The 27639-nt window shown below is 47.2% G+C and overlaps 2 protein-coding genes across 6 annotated transcripts; both read left to right on the top strand.

The window, feature by feature from the left end:
- Positions 1 to 1006: 1006 nt before the first annotated feature.
- On the top strand, positions 1007 to 7385 carry LOC111163341 (chymotrypsin like elastase 3B). Its single transcript, XM_022551939.3, has 8 exons — positions 1007 to 1221; positions 2224 to 2309; positions 3346 to 3443; positions 3564 to 3698; positions 4856 to 4992; positions 5379 to 5521; positions 6174 to 6326; positions 7029 to 7385. Exons 1-8 carry the CDS (start codon positions 1149 to 1151, stop codon positions 7044 to 7046), a joined length of 843 nt encoding a protein of 280 aa, XP_022407647.2. The 5' UTR covers positions 1007 to 1148; the 3' UTR covers positions 7047 to 7385.
- A 5581-nt stretch (positions 7386 to 12966) lies between these two features.
- LOC111163418 (SCAN domain-containing protein 1-like) lies at positions 12967 to 27343 on the top strand. 5 transcript variants are annotated; one of them, XR_016388662.1, is made up of 3 exons: positions 12967 to 13366; positions 16613 to 17401; positions 20345 to 27343. XR_016388662.1 is itself a non-coding variant. In XM_089899448.1 (2 exons), the coding sequence occupies exon 2, from the start codon at positions 16645 to 16647 to the stop codon at positions 17074 to 17076; it is 432 nt and encodes a 143-aa protein (XP_089755574.1). In that variant the 5' UTR covers positions 12967 to 13366; positions 16613 to 16644; the 3' UTR covers positions 17077 to 19218. The 5 variants fall into 5 exon arrangements, 3 of the variants coding, with proteins under 3 accessions (XP_089755574.1, XP_089755576.1, XP_089755581.1); XR_016388663.1 differs by lacking the exon at positions 20345 to 27343 and adding an exon at positions 17791 to 19218; XM_089899448.1 differs by lacking the exon at positions 20345 to 27343 and having other exon boundaries at positions 16613 to 19218.
- The last annotated feature ends 296 nt before the right edge of the window (positions 27344 to 27639 follow it).

Here is a 27639-nt window from a genome sequence, read left to right as displayed (position 1 = left end):
CCTACCTAGGAGTGGAATTGCTGGATCAGGTGTGAATTCAGCTTTAGGCATCACCTCTTCTTGGACCTCATCCCCTACCACTCTTCACTTTGACTACTATGCTTCAGCCTCACTGACCTCCTCTCCTTGGACAAGCCAAGCCTATTCCAGCCTCCAGGTCTTTGCACTTGTTGTCCTTCCCACCTGGAGAGCTTTTCCTTCAGGGCTTCTCATGGCTGGCTTTTACTTGCCTTGTTCAGGACTCAACTGAACACTACCTCCTCAGCTCAAATGTCACTCTCTCTGGTCCCCCATCTGAATGAGTCACTCCCATTCCCACCCAAGTCACCTACATTTCATTCTTTTCATAGTACCTTCCACCACAATCAGAAATAGCCTTTATTGATTGACTGACTGATTGATTTTTGGCTGCGTTGGGTCTTTGTTGCTGTGTGCAGGCTTTCTAGTTGCGGCGAGCGGGGGCTACACTTCATTGCGGTGTGTGGGCTTCTTATTGCTGTGGCTTCTCTTGTTGCGGAGCATGGGCTCTAGGCACGTGGGCTTCAGTAGTTGCAGCACGTGGGCTCAGTAGTTGTGGCACATGGGCTCAGTAGTTGTGGCTCGCAGGCTCTAGAGCACAGGCTCAGTAGTTGTGGTGCATGGGCTTAGTTGCCCCGTGGCATGTGGGATCTTCCCGGACCAGGGCTCGAACCCGTGTCCCCGGCATTGGCAGGCAGATTCTTAACCACTTTGCCACCAGGGAAGTCCCCAACTAATATTAATCCTATGTTAGAGGTGAGAAACTTGAAACTCAGAGAAGTTAAGCCATGTGCCCAAGGATGCAGAGCTTGGAAGTGGCAGAGCCAGGATTTGAACCCAGGTGTGACCAGTCCCAGAGCCTATGTTTGTTCCTGGAAGAGGCTGTCTTGTTCTGATGTGAACTTTCCTGCCCCTTCCCCTGCTATCAGCTTGCCATTCAGTGCCACCTGTGCAGCCACACATTGCAGGGAACCCTGGATCCTGTTGTTGACTGACTCTCCCCCATCTGCAGTGGGTGGGGGCTGTAGCCTTGAACCATGGGAGACCTGGTGTTCTACCACCTGTTCCGGGAATGGGGCCCAGTCTGACCCCCCTCACCCGTCTTCTGCCCTATATTAAAGCCTCAGGCTATGGATCTCTTTCCTACCATCTCAAAACTCACGATGCTCCGGCTGCTGAGTTTTCTCCTATTTGTGGCCCTTGGTAAGACCCCAGCCTGTGCTGCCCTGTGCCAGGAGCCCTTGAAATCTACCAACCCACCCTGAGTCTCGCAAACCCAATACCTGGTTCCATAGGAGAGGTCCCAGCTTGTATCTGGGGCATGATTGTGGAGGTTTTCAGTTTGGTGCTGGAGCAGGAGAATAGAGGGGAAGCTGTGGGTGATAGACCAGCTCAGGGGGAAGACTGGAGGACCCAAAGGTCTGTGGTGGGAGTCCTCGACGTGGGTGGTAAACAAAGTCTAGTGGGAAAGACTTTGGGGTCTGTGGTTAGACTGCTTGGGTTGGAATTTCTGTTCTTCTGCTTAACCCAACTCTCCTCTCACACTCCCCCTACTGCACTCCATATCCTGTGGTCTAGCCTTTTCCTGGACTCTCTGCCATATTACATTACAGCTCAGGGCTACCTCCTCCAAGCAGCATCTCTTGACTGACAATAATGAATGGTAACAGATAATGTTTACTGAGTGCTTACTATATGCCAGGCAGAACGCTAAGGATTTTTTCGTATATTATCTCATGTAACCCTCACAACAGTCCCCTTAAGGTCAGTACTACTATTATCCCCATTTTACAGGTAGAGAAACTGACCCTCAGAGAAGTAAAGTAGCCCATCCTAGAACCAGGGGCAGAGCTGCACTTTGAATCCAGGCAGTCTTACTCCAAAGCCACCACTCTTCACGACAATAGCTATCACTTCTCAAGGGCTCATTGGGTACCAGGCACGGTTCTAAGTGCATCAACTCCTTCATTCCTGCCATGAAAGGAAGCCACATGTTCATCTCTCTCCCTAGACTCCTGGGAGTCCAGAAATCCCTGCTCTAGTCCAAATGCTCCTTGTTCATATGTGGTTACTGAGGTTCAGATAGGGGAAGGAGTTGTATGGCATCTCACAGCCTGTTTGTGCCATAGCTAGGACTGGGACCCAGACCTCTTCTTTGCTTTGGGGGACCCTCTAGCTGATTGACGCTTCTACTCTACCCTCTAGCCTCGGGCTTTGGCCAGACTTCCTACAGCCTCTCCTCCCGCGTTGTCAATGGTGAGAATGCGGTCCCCTACAGCTGGCCCTGGCAGGTAAGAGCAATACCAGCTGCACTATTTCCCACCGTGGGCTCTGCACCCCACGCTCTGATTGCAGAATATTCATTCTGGACCTCATTGTGCTGTTTCCAGTTTTCACCTCAGTCTCCAAAGGCCAGGAAACCCTGGGACAATCTACTTCATATGGAAGTTTTGCCCATTTAATCTGTAACCCTCACTGGGCTGTTTGCAAGTTAAAAGTAGACTCTGGGGAAAGGGCAGTGTTTGACCCAAGGGTTGGTGCATTAATGGTGGAAGTTAAGTGTGATGTTTAAGGAGTGAGATTGGGGGGACTCATTTCTAGACCCCTCAAACTATACAACAGGGCTATAAGGTCTGGAGCAATAACGGGATGAAGGGCTTTATAGAGGTCAGTGAAGGGAGCACAGAGGACTAGACTCATTGCACTAGTGCACTCATGTAGCCACTAACACAGTAGCCACATGTAGCTATCTACATTTATTTATTTAATTTTTATTGGAGAGTAGTCGATTTATTTGTGTTAGTTTCAGGTATACAGCAGAGTGAATCAGTTATACATATACATATGCCACTCTTTTTTTAGATTCTTTTCCCACATAGGCCTAAATTTAAATTAAATTTAAATTAAGTAATATTAAAAATTCAGTTGCTCAATGCTAACCACATTTTAAATTCTCAATAACCACATGTGGCTAGTGGCTACCATACTGGACCATACTGAACATTTCTATCATCACAGAAAGTTCTACGGATGGCACTGGTCTACAACAGGGGTCAGCTAACTTGTTCTGTAAAAGACGAGAGAGTAAATAGTTTAGCCTTTGTCAGCCATGTGGTTTCTGTTGCAATGACTTAATTCTGCCACTGTAGCATGAAAGCAGCCATGGATGGTACAGTTGTGTGGGCTAGGCACTGCACATTTCCAGAGGTGCCATTCTGTGTGAATGATTCTCTCTAGAGTTGTGCAGTGCACAACCTATACAGCCATGGGTAGCAGCCCTCGTTGTGGGGCCCAGACCACTCAGGCTCCTCCTTCCCTTGCCACCAGGTCTCCCTGCAGTATAAAAAGGACGGGACCTTCTACCACACTTGTGGAGGCAGCCTGATCGCCCCTGACTGGGTCATGACAGCGGGCCACTGCATCTCGTGAGTTCTCTCACTTGCCCCCTCCCTGCGTGAGACCCAGGCAGGCTGGGGCAGTGGGGGACTGTGGGAGGGGAGGGGGGAGGCCAGTCAGGCCTGTACTGATGTCACCTCCGCCAGCAGGAGCTCCCTGACCTACCAGGTGGTGTTGGGCGAGTATGACCGCTCTGAGAAAGAGGGCTCCGAACAGGTGATCCCCATCAATGCTGGGGACCTCTTCGTACACCCACTCTGGAACTCCAAATGCGTGTCCTGTGGGTGAGTGAACTCTCAGGCCTGGGACCCAGGGGCTCCTCTGCTGGTCTATCTATGACCCAACACTGATTCTGAGAAGACTCCCAGGGACAGTAGAGCTGGGCCAGCAGCCTGAGCCCAGGTCCCACATGCTGAGGGTCAGAGCCAACAGAGCTTTTAAGGATAATCCACACCAAACATCTCTCCCTACAGAGGGGAGAGCAGGGCCCAGGGAGGGGCAGGAACTCCCCCAAGGCCACTCGGCTGGTTGGCTTCAGAACCCAGGACTCCTCAGGCACCCCTGTCCCAAATCCAAGGGTTCCTCCATTCAGTGGGCATTCATCCAGAGCGTCCTGCGTTCCCGGCATTGTGGGCTAAAGGACGAGCACTGGACTGAGAGTCAGGCTCCAGCACCAAGTCACTGTGCGGCTTGGGCAAGTCATTGCCCTTCTTTGGGCCTCAGTTTGACCACTTGTCAAGGGTGGCATTCTGGGCTTCCTGGGTGGTTATGAGGGTCAAGGAGAAAATCACCGGGTGAGAACACAAAGCAGGGTTTCTTAACCTTCTCAAGCATATGCAAAATTGTATGTCTGGGTAGCTCAGCATTTTTCTGGTGAGAGGATCAAAGAAGGGTGCAAAACCCCTGAAAGTGCAATGCAGAAGTGAGGGACCATGATGGTCAAGACCTTGACCCATCCTCAGGGGCTCCTGGGGTGAGTGGAGAGAAAATCAGACCCAGATGCAATTACTTGAGGGACAAACAGGCAGATGAAGAGAGCAGTGGTGCTCAAAGTGTGGTCGCCAGGCCAGCAGCAGCAGCGTCACCTGGGAACTCATTAGAAATGTGAACCCTTGGGGCCTCCCAGACCCACCGCATCCGAAACTCTGGAATGGGCTCCAGCAACTTGTGTTTTAACAAGCCCTCCAGTGATTCTGACACAGCTGATGCGTGAGAACCACTGGTGTCAAAGCTGAGGACAATTACCAAGGCCGAGGGTCGGCGTGGGCTGAAGAGGCCAGGAGGGCTCCCTAAAGTTGCTCAGCAGTAGGAACGCATGGGATCTGGAGGGAGAAGGGGCGTCGGGCGCATCCCGGAGGTCAAATATCTTAAGCAAAGCTGAGGGGCGGGGCTTGGTCTGGCTGGAGGACCAGGCTCCCCATGACTCTTCCCTCCTCCCCAGCAATGACATCGCCCTCATCAAGCTCTCGCACAGCGCCCAGCTGGGAGACAAGGTCCAGCTCGCCAGCCTCCCTCCCGCCGGCGACATCCTGCCCAACGAGACACCCTGCTACATCAGCGGCTGGGGCCGTCTCTACAGTACGTGCTGACCCCTCCAGCCAACCATAGGGACAGTGGGTAGGATGACAGAGCCTGGGGCGGGGCGCTGAGGGCGACATCAGGAGCATCCTTGCACTTTTCCTCCATTCCTCCTCCAGAGGCAGCCTTCTCCCCTCACCCTCCCAAACGTGAATGTGTTCAATGGAAGATTTTTTTGTCCTCTGCGTGCCAGGTGCTGGAGATGTTCTGATGGAGAAAGCAGGCAGGACCACATAACCTGGTGGGAGGAGACTTCCCATCAGACTAGAAGAGTGGCTTTTCCTCAAACCCCCCGTCCCACTCTGGGGCTCCCAGTCCTAACTCCCAGATCCCAGCCCTAGCCCTGCACCCCTACAGCCCCTGCTCAATGCTCTCTATCTCCACAGCCAGTGGGCCGCTCCCGGACAAGCTGCAGCAGGCCCTGCTGCCCGTGGTAGACTACGAGCACTGCTCCAAGTTGGACTGGTGGGGCAGCGCCTTGAAGAAGACCATGGTGTGCGCCGGCGGGGACATCCGCTCTGGGTGCAATGTGAGTCAGCAGCTCTCGTCTGCCCGAGGTGGTGCGGGGCTACAGCCACTCCGCTGGGTGTGCAGGGCCCAGGGTACTTCTGCTATCTGCCTGGGAGGAGAGGGAGGAATCTTGACTGCTGGGCTCATTCAAGCCTCCAGGCCAGGCAGGACTTGGAGGAAGTCACTGCGGCCCAGGCACACAGCTCTGGTCTCTGGACTCTAGTCCCAGCTCACACACCGACTTGATCTGGGACAAGTTACTGTCCCTTCCTCGACCTCAGGATTCCCATCAGTACAGCAAGGGATATGGACACCATGATCTCTAAAGTCACCTTCAAATCTGGGGTCCTGAAGTTATAATTAAGCAATACTGTCACTGTACAAGTGAATATGAATAACAATATTAATAACTAACTGTGGTACTAAGAATCAGAACTACCATTTATTGATTGCTTCCTCTCTACCAAGCACTGCGCTAAGACCATATACTTATCACCTCATTTAATTGTCACAAAATCTTGTAAGATATATATCATTCCCCATCACAAAGGAGCAAACTGAGGCTCAGAGAGGTCAAGTCATAGAAGGGTTTCTCAAAATCCCCAAAGTCTGAACCAATTCCTTAAAGCTCAGACACAGCTCAGTCCCCCACTGCTCTCCAACCATTCCAGGGTGACTCTGGAGGACCCCTCAACTGCCCGGCAGCAGATGGCTCCTTTCAGGTCCACGGCGTGACCAGCTTCGTTTCTGCCTTTGGCTGCAACACCCTCAAGAAGCCCACAGTGTTCACGCGAGTCTCGGCCTTCAATGACTGGATTGAGGAGGTAAGCAAGACAGGGCAAGCAGCGAGGGCTCCGGGTGCTGGCTCTTCTCAGAGGTGCTGGGGGGATGGGTGAGAACAGCAGATCCTGATCCTAGGAGGTCAGTAGTGGGAGTGGGGCACATGCCAGAAGGGTTTGAGGATGTTTTCTGCTACAGTGTGGCCCTAAGAATCTCAAGGGCTTCTGGGTGGAGCTTTGAACTACTGCTGAACTTCCTTTTTTCAACAAGTGTATATGAAGTGCCTCCTTTGGTCCAGGTCTTTTCTTGTCATGGAGGATAGCGTGATGTGTGGCTTGTGGGGAACAGACGATTAAATGAGCAAAATGATGAAATGTGGTGGAAGCTGTGATAGGTGAGGCTCAGGCCCCAGTGAGAATGCAAACCTCATCTGGCAATGGGTGGTCAGGGAGGATTAATACTGTTCGTGACAATAGTCTTAGCCACCATTTATGGACTCTTAAACATATGCCAGGCACTGTGATGACACCTTAGTTAATAGTTTAATTTAAAACCCCCATGAGGTAAGTACTATGATTACCCCCATTGTACAGATGAGAAAACTGAGGCTCAGAGAGCTCAAGTCACTCTCCCAGGGTCATACAGCCAATGAGTGACATGGTTGGGAGTTGAACTCAGTTCCATATGGCGTCAGAAGCTGTGTTCCTGACTAGACTATTCTGGTTTTTTCCCCTCTCTTTTTTCAGACCATTGCAAGCCACTAGAACCAAGGCCGGGGTGGCAGTGCCCATTCACTCTCTTTGTGAAAAATAAAGATCTCTCAGAAAATTCCAAATTGAGTCTTTCTTCCTTCTTTGATTCACCTCTTCCCCTCTGGCCTGTTCCTAAAATCTTAGATGTGATATGTAGAGATGAGAAGAGAACCAACCCTCTCATATGAGAATGAGGAAAAAATGAGGCCCAGAGAGAAGGGAGTTGCTGTCAAGTGACCGACCATCACAGTTTTCCTGGGACACAGGACTTTCTGTGGTTAAAACTGGGTGAGGGACTTCCCTGGTGGTCCACTGGTTAAGACTCCGTGATTCCACCACAGGGGGCACGGGTCGGGGAACTAAGATATGTCCCGTGGTGTGGCAGAAAAAAAAAAACAACAAAAAATCAACATCAAAAACAAAACCAAAAAAAACCCAAACCGGTGAGTCTTGGGAAGTTGTACAGCCATGTGCACAATCACTGGCTTTTCAATGCAGGCATAAAAGCATGGCAGAGTCTGCAGAAATACTGTCCTTACCAGCCCCTTGGGAGGCTCATGTTGGAATTGACAGGGCTGTGCATTTTCTGCTTCCATTGATGGGCTGGGGAAGGAGGACTGCAGTCATTCATTCATTCAACAAGCATTCATTCCTTCTTCTTGAGGAGGGCTCACAGGGGGAAGACGACATGGATTCTGCCCTGAAATGGCTCATTATTTAGACAGAAATGAGCATATCAGAGTCATTCATTAAACATTCACTAGGCACCTTCTTTGTTGAAAGCTCTGGGCTGAGAGAACAGAGGTAAGCAGGACAAGGTCAGGGAGAGCCCTTGCTGCAGGGCGGAGACACACACACAGATGCACACACAATGCGGAGACCGAGGTCGGACCCCAGTGGGCTGTTGCTGAGGTCCAAAAGACTGCTGCCGTGCCTCCAACTCAACATAAAAACAACCGAATTCTTTTACTCACGTTTCTCCTGAATACCATGAAAGGAAGCATGGTCCCCACAAGGACACACGTATACAATTTTTAATATTAACGTTGTTCCATTGTTCCCTTCCTTAAAAAATTATGCTTCCAGTGTTGAAAAGTTTAAAAGATACAACATGGAGAATAATAAACAAAACACCCAAATAGCCTCCCTCCACAATGAACAAATTTCACATTTTTGCTTCATATTTTCTAAAATAACTACAGTTCAGGTGGAGGCCCCTTTGTACTCTTCCCAGGGGTCTTCACCACCATGGGTGTGGGGTTATCCACCAAATATTACTGCTTTTCCTTTGGGGCACATAGTAGGATAGCTGTTACCTTCCCTCTTGAAGTTGAGTTTGGCCATGTGGCTTGCTCTGGCCAAGGTGAAGGTTTGAGAGACAGGACGATTTCCCTTTGCCTCAGTAACTGGTGGCTCCAGGTCAGCCTGGTCCCAGAGCAAGGAGATGTGGAACACAGCCTCTCTGCTGCCCCCTGATGGACATGCAGCACAAGCAAGAAATACAGTCTTGTTACAAGCTGCTGAGATTTTGGGTGTTTGTTACACTGGCATGGACCTAACCTATCCTGACTGATAAAAGGTGTTTGGTGTTTATCCTTTCACTCCATGCTATTATATTTTTATCACAAATATAAATATCCATAAACAATATATTGCATTGCTTTGGTTTTTTAAAATACATAAATGGCTTCTTGCCATATGGATTATTCTGCAACTTGCTTCCTTCACCCAATATTTTCACCCAATGTTTTTGACGTCTATTTATGCTGATTTATCTATCTCCAGTTCATTGCTGCTAGTTTTGTAGAGTATTCAATTGCCCAAGAACACTAGTTATTTATCCTTTCCCCCTCCTAATGGACATTTAGAGCAGGGCCAATTTTTTCTGATTACAAATAATGCTTCAGTGAACATCCTTGGACATATTTCCAGGTGCACATGTGAGAGTGGCTCTAGGGCATATTCCGAGAAGTGGAATGGCTGACTGGGAGAGTGTGCTCATTTTCAACTTTACCAATTGCCAAATTGCTCTCCAAAGTGATTGTATCAACAGTATCTCTTAAAATTCCCTTTTTTTCTTTTCCCATCCACTGGTTCCACACACTACAACTGCCACACATTTTTCTCCAAAAACCACCCCTGGAATCTCAACTCTTTCCTCCAAAACCCTCTCCTCCAGTCCTGAGCCCCACTCCAGCTCCTACAAAAGCCCAAGAACCGGTCTGACAAGGCCAGAGTGAGGGCAAGGAAGGAACTGAGTCCAGCAGAGCAGAGACCTCTGCATCACAGGAGAGTGGAGGAGGATGGGAGAAATTCTGGAGCCAGGACATGTTAATCATTTGTATGGAGACAATGCTGAATGACATATGCAACTGTCAGGCGCTCCCAGGGCACTGCAGTGTCTACTTCTTCCCAGTGGGTCAGGGAAGAGCCCTTAGACAATTTTCCAAAACAATTTTAGGACAAAGGGCAGCCAAACATGTAAAATTCCACACTGTGGCTGGGCGATGGACCCTCAAGTGTCCTCCACCCAGCTTCAGGGGAAGGCTGAGAGCTTCTATGACACCCTCCTCATGTATGGTCAACAGGGAGTTAGGACATCTTGCCTAAGAGTGCTAACAATTCAATGAATAATTCAAGTTTCTTTTTTAAAATTTCCAAGAATCAACAATTCAAATCCTTTAAAAACTATATAGACAATAATTTAATTTTTTGAGTAATGATTAGAGTATCAACACCAACAATTTTTTGCTTTTGTTTTCTAAATCATGAAGAACAATCCACTTTTTGAAGATGCACAACGTCAGTACTTCAATTCTCTTCTAAAAGTGACAAAGGGGGCTTCCCTGGTGGCGCAGTTGTTAAGCATCCACCTGCCAATGCAGGGGACACGGGTTCGAGCCCTGGTCCGGGAAGATCCCACATGTCACGGATCAACTAAGCTCATGTACCACAACTACTGAGCCCGTGTGCCACAACTACTGAATCCCGCGCACCTAGAGCCCGTGCTCCGCAACAAGAGAAGCCACCACAGTGAGAAGCCCACGCACCACAATGAAGAGTAGCCCCTGCTCGCCACAACTAGAGAAAGCCCGCGTGCAGAAACGAAGACCCAATGCAGCCAAAAATAAATAAATAAATAAATTTTAAAAAATAAATAAAATATAAATAAATAAAAGTGATAAAGATCAGCGTGGCAATGCTCTTTTTTAACCACAATGTCAACAACTTAGTTCTCATCTTAAAATCATTGAAGTGTCAATAATTCATTTTTTTCAACTCTACCTTAACTAAAAAAAGTTTTTTTGTTAATTCAAAAAGAAAAATAAAAACATGGTCACCTTAAAAAAATTCACTTTTTAAATCTTAAGAGTCAACAATTCTATTATATCTTCTTTTTTCAGAACATTCATACTGGTTATGTTTTAGAAACTTCCACTTTGGGAAAGATTTGTAAAAATCACCCACGTTCCCACCTCTCTTACACAGATACTTCTATCATTTTGATATGCTTCCATCCACTTTTTTTTCCATCTACTTCTTTTTCTTTCCATTTAGAAAATCTATCACACAGACATAGAAAACAAACTTATGGTTACCAAAGGGGAAAGGGAGGTGGGGGGAAGGATAAATTAGGAGGTTGGGATGAACATATACCCACTACTATACATAAAATAGTCAGCAAGGACCTACTGTATAGCACAGGGAACTATACTCAATATTTTGTAATAACCTATAAGGAAAAAGAATATGAAAAAGAATAGATATATACATATATACGTATAAATGAATCGCTGTGCTGTAACCTGAAATTAACACGATATTGTAAATCAACTATACCACAATTTAAAAAAATTTTTTAAAAAGAAAGAAAGCTTATCAACAGTTAGATTCAATGGACATGGACTGAGCAGCTGCTGGTATTCTGTGCCAGGCATGGGCAGCGGAGAATGACCCTGGCTTGGGCCGGACCCTCGAGATTCTAGTCTGGACGGGAAGCATGGATGGAGACTTGGTTCATTGTTCTAATGAAGGCCCAGAGTAGTATGGGGCCCAGGGAGCTGGGGTCATAGTGCCATGGGAACCCTGGAGTACTCGATGGCCCTCACTTCCAAGTGATTGAGGCATCAAGGGACTCCTGTGAAACATGAAGCTGTCAAACCTTCTTTTGTCAATTAACACCAAAGACAGTGCTGAGAAACCTCATTCCCTAAAACCAGAGACTGTCAGAAACTTTTTGAAATCATGTCAGGGAGAACAGAACATTCCCCTCTTGTCTGGTGGGTTGGAGCCAGATTTGACACAGAGAAGCAGCCTGGATTACCAGCCCAGGTGCAGAGCTTCAGATAAGGGGTTTCTGGACACAGTAGTTCTATATTGATCTTAACTTTGTGGTGTCCAAGGAAACAAGACCATGAGTTCGCTTCTCAGCCCAAGTCAAATGTTAACCCCTCTCCACACAGTTAGGTTTGCTTTGAGCCTATCAACACTGCTTCATTTCATTTCCACCTAAATTCCACCCTGCCCCCTAACCCTATGATAACCCTGTTTCTTCCTTTGTTTGGCTCCTCTGGGTGTTGTCTCCCTGGCTGCAGCAAGTTAATAAACCAACCTAACTTTGTTAAACTATATCTATGTCCCTGCTGGTCTTTATCAGATTAGCTTTATCATAAAATCCAAGCCTTCTCTGTTCATTCACTTACCCATTTATTCATTCAGTGAACTTTTCCCCAGCCCATGCTCAATTGTATGTGTTGGAAGCATGGTGAGAGGACAGTCAAGGTCCTTGGCCTTGTGGACCCTGCTTCTAGTGGATGAGATAGAATAATGAACAGGTAATAAAAACAGGGTAACAGGCTATAAAGGAATGGGATGGGTGCCTTTAGAAGGGCAGGGCAGGGACTTCCCTGGCAGTCCAGTGGTTAGGACTCCGTGCTTCCACGGCAGGGGGCATGGGTTCAATCTCTGGTCGGGGAACTGAGATCCCACGTGTCGAGGTGTGGCCAAAAACAAAATAAAAAATAAGATGGATTAAATAAAAGACTGGATAGATATGTGATTTAAAAAAAAGAACTGAAGGGGAGGAATGACAATTGGAAGTCCTTACTCTAGTTCAATGCCCCTCATTTTACAGATGGGGAAACCAAGGCTAAGAGGAGGTAAAGGTGGTGACTGCACTGTAGGAGTGAGTGGGAGAAGGGCCCACAGTCGCTAGGGGAGGTGGGGGTAGGGCCATGGCAAGGAGCTCTGGTTCTCCAACCACCAACTCGAGTACCTGGCCATCTAGGAGTTTACTGACCAGTGGTGGCTGTGAAGACAAATGGCACATTTTCCCTTCCCCAGGGACATTGGCTCTGGGGTGATAACCCAGCAGGAGGCACTGAGGTGCCCCTCTTAATTTCGTAGCCCATTCCATTTTGGATAGGCCAGTTGGAAGGAGAACGGGACGGCCAAGTCCCTTCCCTTCAGAAATAAAAGTGAATTGGGAAGTCTGCCTTGGTTCGCATCTCTGCACCTTCTCTTACAGGCTGTGCTATTTAACCTGTGTGCCTTGACTCAAACCAGCTTAGTAAGAATTCTAAATTTCAGTTCTTAACCATGGCAACTGGAAAGTCTGGAATCCAGAGACACACAGGGCTAAGATTCCACCTCCTACGCACACGGGGTCTCCCCTTGGACAGACTGTCAAAGCTCCACGGGCACATGCTCACTATCTGGGGGGTGGGGGGTCTCTTTGGGTACACGGAGACACCTAACGGACTTGCGCCCTCTGTCCATCTGGAGTGACTCCACGGGAAGCCATACAGACCACTGACAGCCAACAGCAGCCAGCCAGCCAGCCAGCCCTCTTATTTTGGTTTCTTTCCTCTGGGTGGTGCAAAGGCTTAAGGGTGTAACCTCAGGGTGGGGCGCTGACTCAGCTGCCAGCAGTCTCCAGGAGTGTCTCGATTCCTGCTTCATCCTCTTTCCATTTTGCTGGGCAAACTGCGGCTCAGAAAGACAAAGGCCTTCCCCACAGCGGAAAACCTCCTAGGCCGTACCCAAAGCTCCGCACGGTCGGGAGAACTGGGGACTGAGGGAGGCCAAGAGACCAGAACGGGTTAAGATCATGAAGCTGCGGAGCACCGCCAAGGCCTAGAGAGACCGGGCGCCGCGAACCCGGTTCCCCCTCCGCTCCCAGCTTCCGGGCGGGGCGCGACTTCCGGTTCCGACGGCGGGCTACAAAGCTTGGCGCCGGGAAACTGGTTTTTCGTTCCCGCAGCCGGCAGCGGGGTTTCGCGTCTCATCGCCAGCCGCCCCGTCTCCCCGCCCTCGGAGGGGCACCTGCGCAGGTGAACTCCCCTTCCCGACCCCGGCGCCTCCCCTCTCCCGCGCACCGTCGGGTGGGAGCGGACGGCCCTAGGAGCAGGGAGCCCCTGTCCGCGGGGTGTGCCGGCTGCTCGGCCTGCCGTGGCCTTGGGCCCCGCTTCAGCCCCGGAGGAGTAGGACTTCCCAGCTCTGGAGCCACAGACGCGCCTTTTCCGGCCGCACCTCGGCCCTCTGAGCCGCGCCCAGGTGGTGGGAGGAGTCGGGCTCAGATCCCTGCGGAGACGCCGGGGATTTTTGTACTGGGCTGAGTGGTCCCGCCACCTCCTAGCCTTGTGACCTTGGGCAAGTCCCCTTTCTCCGAGCCTAAGTTTGTCAGTGGAAATGACAGTAACTGTCATACTGGGTCATTGGGAGCACTGGATGAGGGAAAGCTGTTGCGCAGTATCTGGCTTGTAAAGTTCAACAAATGTAGCGGCGGAGGCTGCCGTTAATGGAGATAACCGGGGCGGTAGAGAGTCCTATCAAGAATTTAACCTGAGTGGCTAAGAGGATCACGTAGAGAATGTGAAACGCTTAGCAGAGTGTCAGGTAGGAAATACGGTTTCCGTAAACTGGAGTTATTAACTGGTGAGGGTAAGCATTCTGTCTGGCAGGGGGGCTTCTAAAACGGATAGGATTTAGAAGCTGGGTAAATCGTGGAGCTGGTCCATCTTTCAGAGCCAACCTTGAAAACTGGCCTACTGACAATTGAGACTGTTCCTAAAAGTCGAGCTTGTAAAAACTTCTGGTGCTAGGAACTAGACGAATTAGTAAAAGGGTGTTTTTCTAAGTGGATTAGGGGTTTTCACGCAGAAAGGGTTTGAGCAGGAGGGGAAAACCTGAAAAGTTTCTTCCTCTTGAGTTGTCGCGAAAGTAATATAGGTGTAGTTAAAAAGAAAACAATACAGAAAGATATAAGAAAAATGTTTCCCTCTCACTGTTGCTGCTCCTCAGAAGTAAAAGGAATTTCTTTGATAACTTTCCAGGTACTGTTTGGGGATATATCAGGTCATATATGCTTATGCTAATTTTTAATTTCCCCAGATGGGATCATACTACATATACTGATCTGCACCTTGGTCACGGGGTGCTGTGTTATGGACAGCTTTACATATCAGCTCTCATGGGCCTCCTTCATTCCTTACGAGGCTGCATAGTATTCCACGGAGTGGGTGACAGTACTTTATTGAATCATCTCCCTGTTGATGGCTTAAGTTGTTCCCAAGATTTTGCTTTCCTACAGTGTTTCATCCAACCTTTCCTTGACTAAATATTTCCTTTTAATTGAAGGCACCCCTGAGATTTGGAGATATTCTGCTTTTGTCCTTCTTATCACCTGGACTAGTTAACAACTTACTTTTGGGGATGAGCACACCCTGTCGATTGCATAAAAATGCAGATAGCATGAGAAGAAGTGGTGTACTCCAAGAATATCTCCGTGATGGGGTCTAGAATCAATTCAAGGCTCCTAGAAAATGGGTCAGTGAATGTTTAGAGAACAGGTGATTAGGAGCAGAGAACCATTTAATTCACGTCAGCTGGTCAGTGTTGTGATTGTTGGCATCTGTCAGTTGTTGCGCAGGAAACATTTGAGAATCTTTGACGCAGGAGAGATTTTAAACATCAACAATTCTGCAATATAGAGTAGGAAAGGACTAATCCTTGGGGGAGGTGGTGTTAATTTAAAAAAGATGATCCTTGTAAAGTGGCTTCATCACAGGGATTATGATCTATGATTGGACATTCCTTGTGTGAAAATTAATATAGTCATTTCTATACTGTCATCTGAAGTCTCTCTTTTTTTTTTTCTTTTAAATAAATTAACATAGGTTGTGGTTTTCCTGTAAATAATCCCTCTTTGGACTGGGGCTCTAGCCCAAATGAAGCAAAACCTTTTTTCCCAACATTTCACAGGTATTTGATTTGCCCACCTGACCCCCATCCTCCTTCCTCCCACTACAGCTGGTTTGCTAATCCTGGAGCTGTCAAGCAACCGATGAGTCAGAAATGTATGCTGCTAGGCTTCTGACAAGTTCAATTTCCCATACACGGTGGGAGCTTAGGATCTTGATCTTAACATAAAGGCTTTTTTCCTTTTTTTTTTTTTTAAATTGCCTTAGACTCCACCCTGATGGTAGCTCCTAAAGTACCTTTTAAAAAAAAACTTATTTATTTATTTGGTTGCATCGGGTCTTAGTTGCAGCAGGCGGGCTCCTTAGTTGTGGGTCGCTGGCTCCTTAGTTGCAGCATGTGAACTCTTAGTTGGGGCATGCATGCGGGATATAGTTCCCGGACCAGGGATTGAACCTGGGCCCCCTGCCTTGGGAGCATGGAATCTTAACCACTGCACCACCAGGGAAGTCCCCTAAAGTATTTTAAACACTTGCTATTCTTTCATTCTCATGAAAGAGAGGGAGGGACATGGAAAAGACAGTAGAGTTGGATGTAAATGAACAGACCTTTTTCTCCTCTATTTTAGCACTTCTTCATAATTTGCTTTTGGACATAGCAAATGCTCCATAAAAGTGGCTGGAGGAAGCAAACACCCATGATTTTAAAGATTTCCCCTACAAATCATATGCGTATATGTTTGTATTGGGGGAAAAAAATGGATGAAAGATTTTCCAGCTAGCAAGGCCAGCATTCTTCATTCTTTCTTCTTTGAGAATCTACATCTTACATTTTGGCAAACTACTGATACATTTTCTCAATTGTGTCAGTTGATCCAGCAAGAGGAAACAAAAACAGAATTTCTAGTAGCTTTTTTTTTTAACAGTTTATTTATTTATTATTTTTTTGTGTGTGTGGCTGCATCGGGTCCTGGTTGCAGCACATGGGATCTTTGTTGAGGAATGCGGGCTTCTCTAGTCGTGGCATGTGGGTTTTCTCTCTCTAGTTGTGGTGCGCGGGCTCCAGGATGCATGGGCTCTGCAGTTGTGGCGTGCAGGTTCCAGAGCATGTGGGCTCTGTAGTTGTGGTGCGCGTGGGCTTAGTTGCCCCTCGGCATGAGGGATCTTAGTTTCCTGACCAGGGATCGAACCCGTGTCCCCTGAATTGGAAGGCGTATTCTTTACCACTGGACCACCAGGGAAGTCCCTTAGTAGCTTTATTAAGAAACCCCGTTAAGTTTGAAAAGTTGATGGAACCTAGGTCTGGACCAGATCCATGTGATCAAAGAGGTTTTAACATCCTTTGTTTTTGCTGACCCTGACTTTTCTCTTTGTGCCTAGGAGTCTGAGAAATCCTTTTCCAGAGTTCTAGAATGGAGACTGAAGGGTACCCAGAGATACAAAGAAATAGAGAAATCCAGAATGATGAAGTAAGGTCATCACCAAATGAGAGGATGGCTGAGGAGCCAGAAGTTGTCCTGATAACACTTCCCCAGGTCCAGGTTCCACCAGAGAGCCTCGATGAAGACTCTGAAGAAGACCCTGAGACTGTGCCCCGAGGGAGTCCTCTCAACCCTGCAGCCTCCAGGCAGAGGTTCCGGCAGTTCTGCTATGAGGATGCAGCTGGCCCCAGGGATGTCCTCAGACATCTCCAGGAGCTTGCTGGACAGTGGCTGAGACCTGATATTTACACAAAGGAGCAGATTGTGGAAATACTGGTGCAGGAGCAATTCCAGGCCGTCCTCCCTGAGGAACTCAGAGCTTGGGCACAGAGATGTCAGCCTGGGGTCAGAGTCACTGGCTAAATCCTACTGCTTGCTTCTTGCCCAGCCTACATGTGAGAAGTAACCAAAGGCTCTCTTTGTTACAAGATCCAACTGCAGTCATGGGAAATCTGAACTTCGGTTTTCTTTGAGCTTGCATTTGACTAGCTGTAATAAGAATTAACCAAAACCTTTTTTTGGCTGAAGCAGCTCTATTACCTGGGACTGTGAACTCCAGAATGAGTTTCCCTGCCCTCTTGTAAGGACAGTCAGCCCGCTGCTTGTTTTTGCTCTGCTGAATGCCTCCTTTTTTGTACTTTGTGACATGCTTTAATATATTAAAGCATGTTTTTATGTATCCAAAGAGGTAATTGCTTCAACTTTAATATTCTTGATTCTTGTTGTGGTGGCATGAATGGAAGCTTCTGTAACCCCACCAGTAACTCATTTGGGATGTCCTTGAAATATTAAAGCTCTGTTTTTAGGAAAAATGTCCTTTGATGATTTACCAGTTTAGCTCTTAGTAGTCAGCATTTGAGAAAGGTGAGATAATTATCAGGAGTAGATGTGAGCTCGAGATAAGAACTGTGTGGCATTCGCTGAGCTGGGAAATAGGAACAGGCCTGGCCTTTGTTTTCAAAGTCAGAATTTAAATTGGACAAAACTGAGAGGCGTAAAACAGGGTCATAAGAGGTAACTCTCAGGCAGGGCTGTTTGATTTGCTCTTTCTCCATTTTCATCACCTTTGTTCTACAGCTCGTCTTCCTGTAAGAGGACTCACTCAACCATCTGACAGTTCTGCTCTTCCCGAAACAGAGGCCATCCTGGCTTTGTGTGTGTGGAGGCCTGTACTTTGGTTGACAGCTGAGACAGAGCAGTATCTCTGGTTGTGACAGGCAGAGAGGGAACAGCAGCTGCTTCCCCAGCATGACCCAGTCTTGAGGAACCTTTCTGTCTCTGCGGCCTGGCTTTGGGATTTGTAGATCCGTTCCTGTAACACACTTGGTACCAATTCGGAAACTAATCTTTTGGGATAGGGGCTGCTTAACTCCATGCTGGAACTCCTGTTGATTCTGCTGATGTTTGTTTAGTACTTCATGTGCCTTTGGGACTCTTCTAGATGCTAGCATATAAATACTATAAAACCAAGTTTGAAAGAAATGCATAGTTTTTGAGGAGAGGAAGAAGCTATACAAATATATCATTAGACATGCTAGAGTAAAGCTAGTTTTCCTTTTGGCATCTGGTTTTGCGAGAGCACTAAGAAACATGATGACCTAGAGGGGTGGGATAGGGAGGATGGGAGAGAGGCTCCAGAGGGAGAGGATATGGGGATATGTGTGTATGCATATGGCTGATTCGCTTTGTTGTACAACAGAAACTAACACAGTATTGTGAAGCAGTTATACTCCAATAAAGATCTATTGAAAAAAAATGTTAAAAGCAAAGAGGAAATAGCTAAGGGAAGTGGCGTTTTAATTGAACTTTAGGAGTAGGAGATCACTGGACAGAAGGTGCACCTTTTGCAAAGAGTAAAATTTAACATTGGCAAAGGAGGAACTCTAAGTGTTGTATCTTCAGTACTTCAGTTTGTTCCAAACATTCTGAAGGTATTTCCTTTAGTCTGCAGGCATTAGGAACTCCTGGTGTTAAGGAATTTCCTGACCTGCTCCAGTTTCTCAGCTGCTTTGATGGCCTAGAATTTAGCATGCAAGTAAAGGGCCAGAGTTTACAGGTGGACCAAAAAGTTTTCACTTTGCGGGTTTTATTACAAAACAGCTGAGGTTTCCTGGATTGAGTGCACTTAGCACTGGTTTTTCTCAACCTTGGCACTTTGGGACCAGGTAATTCCCTTTTGTGGGGACTTGTCCTATGGATTATAGGACGTTCAGCAGCATCTCTATCCTCTGCTCACTAGTTAAAAGTAACACCCCCGAGATGTGACAACCAAAATGTCTTCAAACATTGCCAAATGTTCCTTGGGGGCAAGTTTGCCCCTGGTTGAAAACCACTGGTTTTAAGGAGGAGAGTTCATCTAGACATGCCACAGATTACCCTCAGGTCCATGGTCTCTTAAGGTTAATGTTGAATTGAGAAAGCTATTGGAAAAGTTGTATGAATTGGGCTTTATGGTTCCTTTTTTCTCTTTTAATTAAAAAATTCTTATTCAATGTTTAAAGGTTATTTTACACTTACAGTTATTACAAAATATTGGCTATATTCCCCCTGTTGTACAGTATGTTTCCTCTATGTGTTTGGGTAATGCCACTTACTCTGGCAAATCTTCAGAAGTGTTTTGGTAGGAAAATTAATACTATGCCTCCAACTTTGAGAATGTTTTATTGGGATGGTTGACTGTGTGCCAGGATCTAGACTAGATGCATTCTTGATTCATTTAATCCTAACTCGTGTGAGGTTACCTATTCAGGTAAATACACCTGCTTTACTGATGAGAAAACTGAGAGCCGGCAGTTAAGTATCTTGGCTCATAAGTAGTAGAGCTAGAATCTGAGCCTTGGATTTCTGTCCCCTTAGCCTTGGGCTTTTTCCGTCATGTCTGCACTCTCCTGTGTGCAAGATGTTTCTTTGGCTTTTCTCACCTTTATGTTACCATTGAAAATAACATTTCTTAGATTCATTTCACACAAAAAGTATGAAAAAACCAAAAAGGGTCCAAATGGTAACTCCTGTTGACATTTATTTTTTTTGCGGTACACGGACCTCTCACTGTTGTGGCCTCTCCCGTTGCGGAGCACAGGCTCCGGACGCGCAAGCCCAGCGGCCATGGCTCACGGGCCCAGCCGCTCTGCGGCATGTGGGATCTTCCCGGACCGGGGCACGAACTCATGTCGCCTGCATTGGCAGGCGGACCCTCAACCACTGCGCCACCAAGGAAGCCCTCCTGTTGACATTTTTTAAGGTTATAAAATACATTTGCATGTGTATAGAAAAGTCCAATAGTATAGAAGGGTATAAATGGAAAATTTAAAGGCTCTCTTCCCATTAAGTTTCTTATGCATCCTTCCAGAAAATATAAATTATGTAAGCAGATATACATGCATGTGCACACAAATATGTATATCCCCACCCCACTTTTTTTTTTTTTGGCCATGCCGTGTAGCATGTGGGGTCTTAGCTCCCCAACCAGGGATCAGACCCATGCCCCCTGCAGTGGAAGTCCAGAGTCTTAACCACTGGACCGACATCCCCGTATATCCCTTTTTATTTACACAAAATATGTTATGCATGTTTAGTATGTATATTTTTCATGTCCAGTAACCCTTAGCTGTCTTTTGCTGTCAACATACAGAGGTTTACTGCCTGCCAATGCAGGGACACGGGTTTGATCCCTGGTCCAGGAAGATCCCACGTGCCTCAGAGCAACTCAACCCGTGCGCCACAACTACTGAGCCTGCAGCTACTGAGCCCGCGTACCTACAGCTGGTGCTCCACAACAAGAGAAGCCACCGCAATGAGAAGCCCGCGCACCACAACGAAGAGCAGCCCCCACTCACTGCAACCAGAGAAAGCCTGTGCGCAGTAACGAAGACCCACCGCAGCCAAAAATAAAATATTAAAAAAAAAAAGAGCAAGGTAGAGGATTCAGGTATGAAGTCAAATCTCCAAAGCATAAGTGAGGTTTAGAGAGGTAAGTTACAGAACCAGAACCTCAAACCAGAACTGGCACAATGCCCAGCGCTGTCTCCCAGCAACCCTGTGGTACCAACACTTTCTCATGGAAGTGAACTTACAGATGCAAATCCGCACCCCAAACCAACCCAGTAAGAGGAGAAGCTTGAGTTCATCTCCATTTCGTCTGGCTCTAGTCCCAGGCCCTTGCCATGAGGTCACACTGCCTGGATACTAAAGAGTAAACCAACTTTAAGTGTTTCAGGAGCCCTGTGGGGGTTTGGAGTACAGTCATTCCCTCTCTCTATCGCCGCTACCCGAGATGATTCCTGGCCTTCTCCACCCAGTCGACTCGTTATCACCAATACCAGTCATTGTCATTTCTGAGTCAATGTAGACCCCAATTCTAAAGAACCCTAAACACTTTAAATTCTGTTAGTGACAGGGCAAGAGGAGGACAATGTAGAGGAGGTAGCGGGGAAGCATTTCTAAAATGTCTCGTGTGTCTAATTTTCCCTTTGTGATTATATTGACTCCAGTTCCACAAGAGAATAATTGCATCTAGTTATTGAAACATGCTCCTGCCAGATGGCTACTGGTGAAAACCAGTGTTCTGACCACAAGGTAATATGAGATTCCTAGCAACTGGCTAGAGCCATGGAAAAATATGTCATGTGTTGGGCAGCTACTCCCTGAGCGGTGAGTGGGTGCCAGGCCCCGGCTGCTGGAAAGGAAGCCAACTCTGGCTGGTGTGGGGGCCACGAGGAGTGCACGAAAACGGTGGTGGCTGCTGGAGAATTCAAGTGTAACTGGCCTTCCTAGGAGCACCACGTGTGGTCAGTTTCCACAGGCAGCTCAGTACAATGCCCTTGACAATGAGTTGACTATTTTGCTAAGCGTTTTCCACCCACCACCATGCATTTATTGGCCATTTTCCCTTGGCCCAAAATGCCCCATCTCTACGCCTCCCCTGATCTTTGCCAGCCTACTCCTATTCATTCTTTGTGACGCAGATAGCCTTGGTCACCTTCGTGAAGCTGCCTTTGATTTCTGCCTTGAATCAGCATTTGAATCCCTCTTGTGAGCTCCTATAACACCTTCCCTTTAGTTCTAAGTCCCTGTTCATTCAGCGAATACGCATTGTGTACCCAATGTGCCATGCCCTGTTCTAAGTCTCACACTGTAATGCGGTGCCTAGTTTGTGTCCCCAGGCAGATTGTGAACCCCACGTAGAGGGAATCTCTGCTCTTGGCCTCCAACACAGGACCTGCATGTGACTGGTCTTCTAGGAATAGCTTAATTTTTGTAGGAGACACATGGTTACTGCCTGACTTAAGGGGCTTCCTTCTAGTGAGCACAAATAACTAGAATTGATGGGAAACAAGCATTTCATTGGGGGCGGGGGAGGGAGATTATTAATTCCTGTTTAAAGCTGGAGATGATGGTGAAAATAAGACCCCCCAAAAGAAGAAGGCTTCACTCAGGCTTCACTGGGGTGGCTGGCTTTCTTCTCTGTTCTGTACCTGACATTGCAGTGAGGTGAGGTTAACTGCCTTTGGCTGGCTCTGCTTGAAAGCTCCAGGGCCCCCTTGGTGCCTAGCAACAACCTGACTGCCCAGAATAGTGATTTTGAAGCTGGGTGTGTCTTCTGTGCAGGAAGCCACCAACACCACCAAAGCAGCCAGGGCCTCCCCTTCACTTCCTCTGAGCTAAAACTCCACCTTCAATTGGGGCCAGTACTTAGTGTTTTGGAGCCCTGTCTTAGGATCCAGCACAAATGGGATGTTTCTAGCAAGGGTAACTCCAGCACTTATGAGGTGTGTGATCTCAGACAAGTCATGTCACCTCTCTGAGCTCCAGTTCCCACACCTGTCTCGCTTCTCATTCCCAGCTAGGGTCACCCTAGCACAGCACTGAAAGCACAGAAATATTCAATAAATGTTATTGTATCTGAATCTGCTTGGCTAAAGGAAGATTCAGTGAGTGACTCCTTCTCAGCTGTCCCTTTGATCTTGTTCTTTCCTTCTGAGCCCCTCTCTCAAACAGCTCTGTCTTCTCATTTCTCCACATAAAATCCTGTTTTTATCTTCCCACTCCTCCCCATCTCTCTTCTCATTGCTTACCTTATCCACAGGCATTAAACCTCATCATTGAAAAAATTCCACACTTCTTAAAAAAACCCAAGTGTTTTAGTTTTTAGGCCAATACTACTGATGTAGTGACCTTTAATTTTTAAGGTTTAAATATAGCACACATCCTGTAAAGTGCACAAATCTTTTGTATGACTTGATGAATTTACCCAAAGTGGGCATACTCCTCTAACCACCTTCCAGATGAAGATACAGAATTTAAACAGCTCCCTAGAAGTCTCCCTCATGCCCTTTCCTGGTCATCAACCCCCCAAAAAGTAACTCTGTTATGATTTCTATTGCTCTAGAGTGGTGTTGCCTGTTACTGAACCGAGTGGAGTAATACAGTATATACGCTTTTGTGTCTGGCTTCTTATGTTCAACATTATGTCTGTGCAATTCATCTGTCCCCTGAGCATCCTGCTTTTCCATGCCTGTGAACCTGACATGCCTGTTCTTTCTACCAGGAATCTTTCTGTTCTGTCAGCACGCCCCACCCTGGCCTGACCAGTCTGTGCAATTCCTCTAGACTCAGATTAAACCTCGTTCCTTTGGGAAATCTTTCTTGATCACCTCTGGGTTTGAATCCACCTACCAGCTGTATGACTATGGCCACGTGTTACTAACCTCTCCATTCCTCATTTTTGTTGGAGATCAGGGTTTCTATATTCCAGAGTTCTTGTGAATTTCAAATGAGATAATACATATTAAATACTTAGCACAATACCTGGAACTTAGGAAGTACTTAATAAATATTACATATAACTATTGTGAATACTCTTCTTATTCCCCCAGATCCTTGTACATACCTCATAGTAGCACTTATTTTGATTATTGTTTGTCCCACTACGTGATCTTAATTCTTTGAGCAGGGATTGTATCTTCTTCATTCATTGTATTTTTTTCAACAGTCATTTATGAGTGTGCACTATATTCTAGCACTGAGGGTACAGTGGTGATGGAAGCCTTGAATTTACTTTTTAATGGGAAGAGACAGATAATAAGAAAAACAAAGAGGTGAGATCATTTTGGATAGTGATAAGCTCTAGGAAGGAAGTAAAGCCGTGTGGTGTGAGAGTGGGTTGGAGGTGCCACTGAAGCTGGGTGGGGAGGAGGTCTTCTTGAAGACGTGATATTTGAGCAAAGACCAGTGGGTGGAAAGGAGCAGGCACGTGCGGAACAGGAGAGAGAACAGCGAGCGCAAGGCTCTGGGGTAGGCACAGGAAGCTCAGATGTGTCTGAGCAATAACAAAGAGGGCAACGTAGCTGGAGCCCAGTGAGTGAGTGAGTGGGTGGTCCAGAGGAGGTTGGAGAGATGGGCAGGAGCCAGGAGAAGCCACTGAAGGGGTTAAGCAGGGGGCTATTGTTCACCTTTGCCTCCAAGGTACCTAGTACATAATAGACACCTACTGACTGTTGAATATTGGTGACAATGTGCCCATGACCAGTTAGCCCACATGAGTCTCAGGTCATTTTCAAGTTAAAACTTCATCATTGTGCCATGTGCCTCTGGATTCTTACCAAACCCTACCGGATGGGGAAGAAGTCGTTCAGTTGTTTCTAGATTTTTCTCTTCCCTATCTCATCTCATCCACCCTTCTTCAGTGACCCAGATTATCTCCACCAGAGATGTGTAACAGAGATGAAGGGAAGGAGGCAAGCCTGGGCCGGTTAGAGAAAAGGCAAGTAGGAAACAGGTTCGGTCAGTTCCTCTCCTTTCTCTGACTCCAAGAAGGGTCCAGGTCCCTGGACAAGCAAAATGATGCGGCACAAAGTGGAGGAGGAAGGCTGAGCAGCAGGAGGGGCTGCAGAAAGTGAGGTCGAAGCCCTTGGAGTAGGCTGCAGCTGCAGCAGCTCTAGCCCCCTAAGGTGTGGCAGGCCAAAGCAGGAGCCCATCTGGAGTCCTAGCAGCAAAATGGAGCTGCTGGCAAGGCCTGGGCCGTGACCAGTCAGAGGAGGGAAAGAGCAGCCAGTAAATCAGAATGGAAGGGAAGTCTTGCGTCTGAGTGATAGAAATTTACACAAGAACATCAGCCTTCTAGTAACACCAGTGAGACTTTATTTTTGTTTTATTTATTTCTAACCTTAATTTTTATGAAATGTTACACGTGAGCAAAAAGCACGTAAAACACATGTACAGTACAATGAACGCTTATAAAGCAAACATCCATGTAATCGTCACCCAGGTCACGAAATAGAACATTGTCAACACCATCCCCCCAACCCTGCACTCCCCCATCCATTCCAGGTTACAACCTCCTTTAGAGGCAGCCAGTAGCCGGATTTTTACAATAATCACTTTCTCGATTTTCTTGATAATTTTATCGCCTATGAATCGCACAGAAAGTCTTTTTTTAAAAAATAAAATTTATTTGTTTATTTAAATATTTTTGGCTGTGTTGCTGCATGCGGGCTTTCTCTAGTTGTGGCGAATGGGGGCTACTCTTCGTCGCGGTGGACGTGCTTCTCGTCGCAGTGGCTTCTCTTGTTGTGGAGCACAGGTTCGAGGCGCACGGGCTTCAGTGGTTGTGGTACACGGGCTCACTAGTTGTGACTCGCGGGCTCACTGGTTGTGGCACACGGGCTCTAGAGCGCAGGCTCAGTGCTGGTGGCGCACGCGGCATGTGGGATCTTCCTGGACCAGGGCTTAGAACCCCTGTCCCCTGCATTGGCAGGCGGATTCTTAACCACCGCGCCACCAGGGAAGTCCCTGCATAGAAAGTCTTAAATTAGGATTTTCTCATGTAAATCCTAAGACTGAAGGCCACAAAGGAGAGCCTCTTTAATATGGAGTCTCCTGTAGTAACCTTGGCAGGCTCTGGGGAGGAGGTAGAGGATTTGCGTTCTTTGGCATTTGGCAGAGAATGCAGTGTTGAGGCTTCTCTCCTTCAGCCGGTGTTTAAGTGCTCACTACATTTAAGGCACCTGAAGAGCACTTTTAGGGGCATGAAGATGCACCCCAAACTGATCCTGCCCCTGGGAGCTTACAGTCAGGCAGAGAAAGCATGGGTAAACATCACAGAAGAGGGTGAGGCCCAAAGAAATCCTCAGATAAGTGCTATGAGAGTTTAGAAGAGGCAGAGATCACTTTTGGCGACAAGAAGCAGAGCAGGCTTTGTGGGAGAGGTGGATGACTCTCATTCATTCATTATTTACCAAACATTTTTGAGGGCTGGCAGAGTGCCAGGAAATTAGGTAAAAGGAGACAACAGTGAATAAGATAAGGCCCCGGCCTGCTCACGGCCTAATGGTTTAGTTAGCTCAGATACAGATGATTCCAATATGTATGCTTTAAATACCAAGTGTAATGGGAATAATTGGGGCCTGGGGTTGTCAGCGAAGCTTTCAGAGCCGAGATCTAGGCTAGTCCTTGAAGAAAAGGAGTTTGGCAAACAGAGAAGGGAACCACTGAATCTGCAGAGTCACAGAGGTGGGAAGGGACACAAGGACAGTGTTGGCAAAAGGTACAGTTCGTGGTGGAAAGGAGAGTGGGACTTGACAGGTAGGTTGGATGATCAGGAAAGCTGTTCTAGGCAAGGGGAACAGCCTGAGCAGGGGCACAGAGACCAGAAATCGTGGTACCTGCATGCACGATACTAAGTAATTTAGTCTAGCTTCAGTGTAAGGTGTGTGATGGAAGTTGTGATTATTTCATTTTATTATTATTTTTAAAGTATTTTCTTTTTAAAAAAAGTTTTGGCTGCGTGTGTCTTTGTTGCTGCGCCCCGGCTTTCTCTAGTTGTGGTGAGCGGGGGCTACTCTTTGCTGCCATGCGCAGGCTCCTCATCGCAGTGGCTTCTCTCGTTGCGGAGCACGGGCCCTAGGTGTGCGGGCTTCAGTAGTTGCAGCACGCAGGCTCAGTAGTTGTGGCACGCATGCTCTAGGGCGTGTGGGCTTCAGTAGTTGTGGTGCGCGGGCTGAGTAGTTGTGGCCCACAGGCTCTGGAGCACAGGCTCAGTAGCTGCGGCACACAGGCTTAGTTGCTCCAGAGCACGTGGGATCTTCCCGGACCAGGGATCGAACCTGTGTCCCTTGCATTGGCAGGTGGATTCTTTCACCACTGTTCTACCAGGGAAGTCCCGTGATGGTTAATTTTGTATGTCAACTTGACTGGGCCATGGGGTGCTGAGATATTTGGTCAAACATTATTTTGGATGTGTCTGGATGATATTAATATCTGAGTAGAGAAGATTGCACTCCCTAACGTGGTGGGCCTTGTCCAATCAGTTGAAGGCCTAAATAGAACAAAAAGCTGACCCACCCTTGAGTAAGGAAGACTTTTTCCTGGCTTTGGACTCAAACTGAAACATTGACTTTTCCTGGGTCTTAAGCCTGCTGGCCACTGGACTGCAACGGAAACATTGGCTCTTCTGGCTCTTAGGCTGTCGGACTTGGACTGGAACTATACCAGTTCCTGGGTCTCCAGCTTGCCAACTCACCCTGCAGATCTTGGGACTTATCAGCTTCCATAATTGTGTGATAAATTGTGTATAATAAATCTCTTCAGGTAGATAGATAGATATCTAATAGGAAATATAGATAAATACTATAGATATAAGTAGATGTAGATCTCTATCTATTTATCTATCTATCTAATCTCCTATTGTTCTGTTTTTCTGGAGAACTCTGACTAATACAGAAGGGAAAGGGAAATAACTTTGAAAAGGCAAGTTGGTGCCAGATCATGGAGGACATAGAATACCTGGCTAAAGGACTTTGAATTTTATTTTGAAGGCAAAGGAGAAAACACGGTTTCCTGAACTGGGAAGTGACCTAATAAGAACTGAGATCCAGGGAATTCCCTGGTAGTCCGGTGGTTAGGACTTTGGGCTTCCACTGCAGGGAG

Source organism: Delphinapterus leucas, chromosome 1 (assembly GCF_059928025.1).
Source record: "Delphinapterus leucas isolate spDelLeu-1000000601 "Yukka" chromosome 1, BTC_Dleu_Yukka2, whole genome shotgun sequence".
In the NCBI taxonomy this organism is placed as follows: domain Eukaryota; kingdom Metazoa; phylum Chordata; class Mammalia; order Artiodactyla; family Monodontidae; genus Delphinapterus; species Delphinapterus leucas.
The sequence above is the reverse complement of the archived record's forward strand: the minus strand, read 5'-3'. Positions and strand labels throughout refer to the sequence as shown.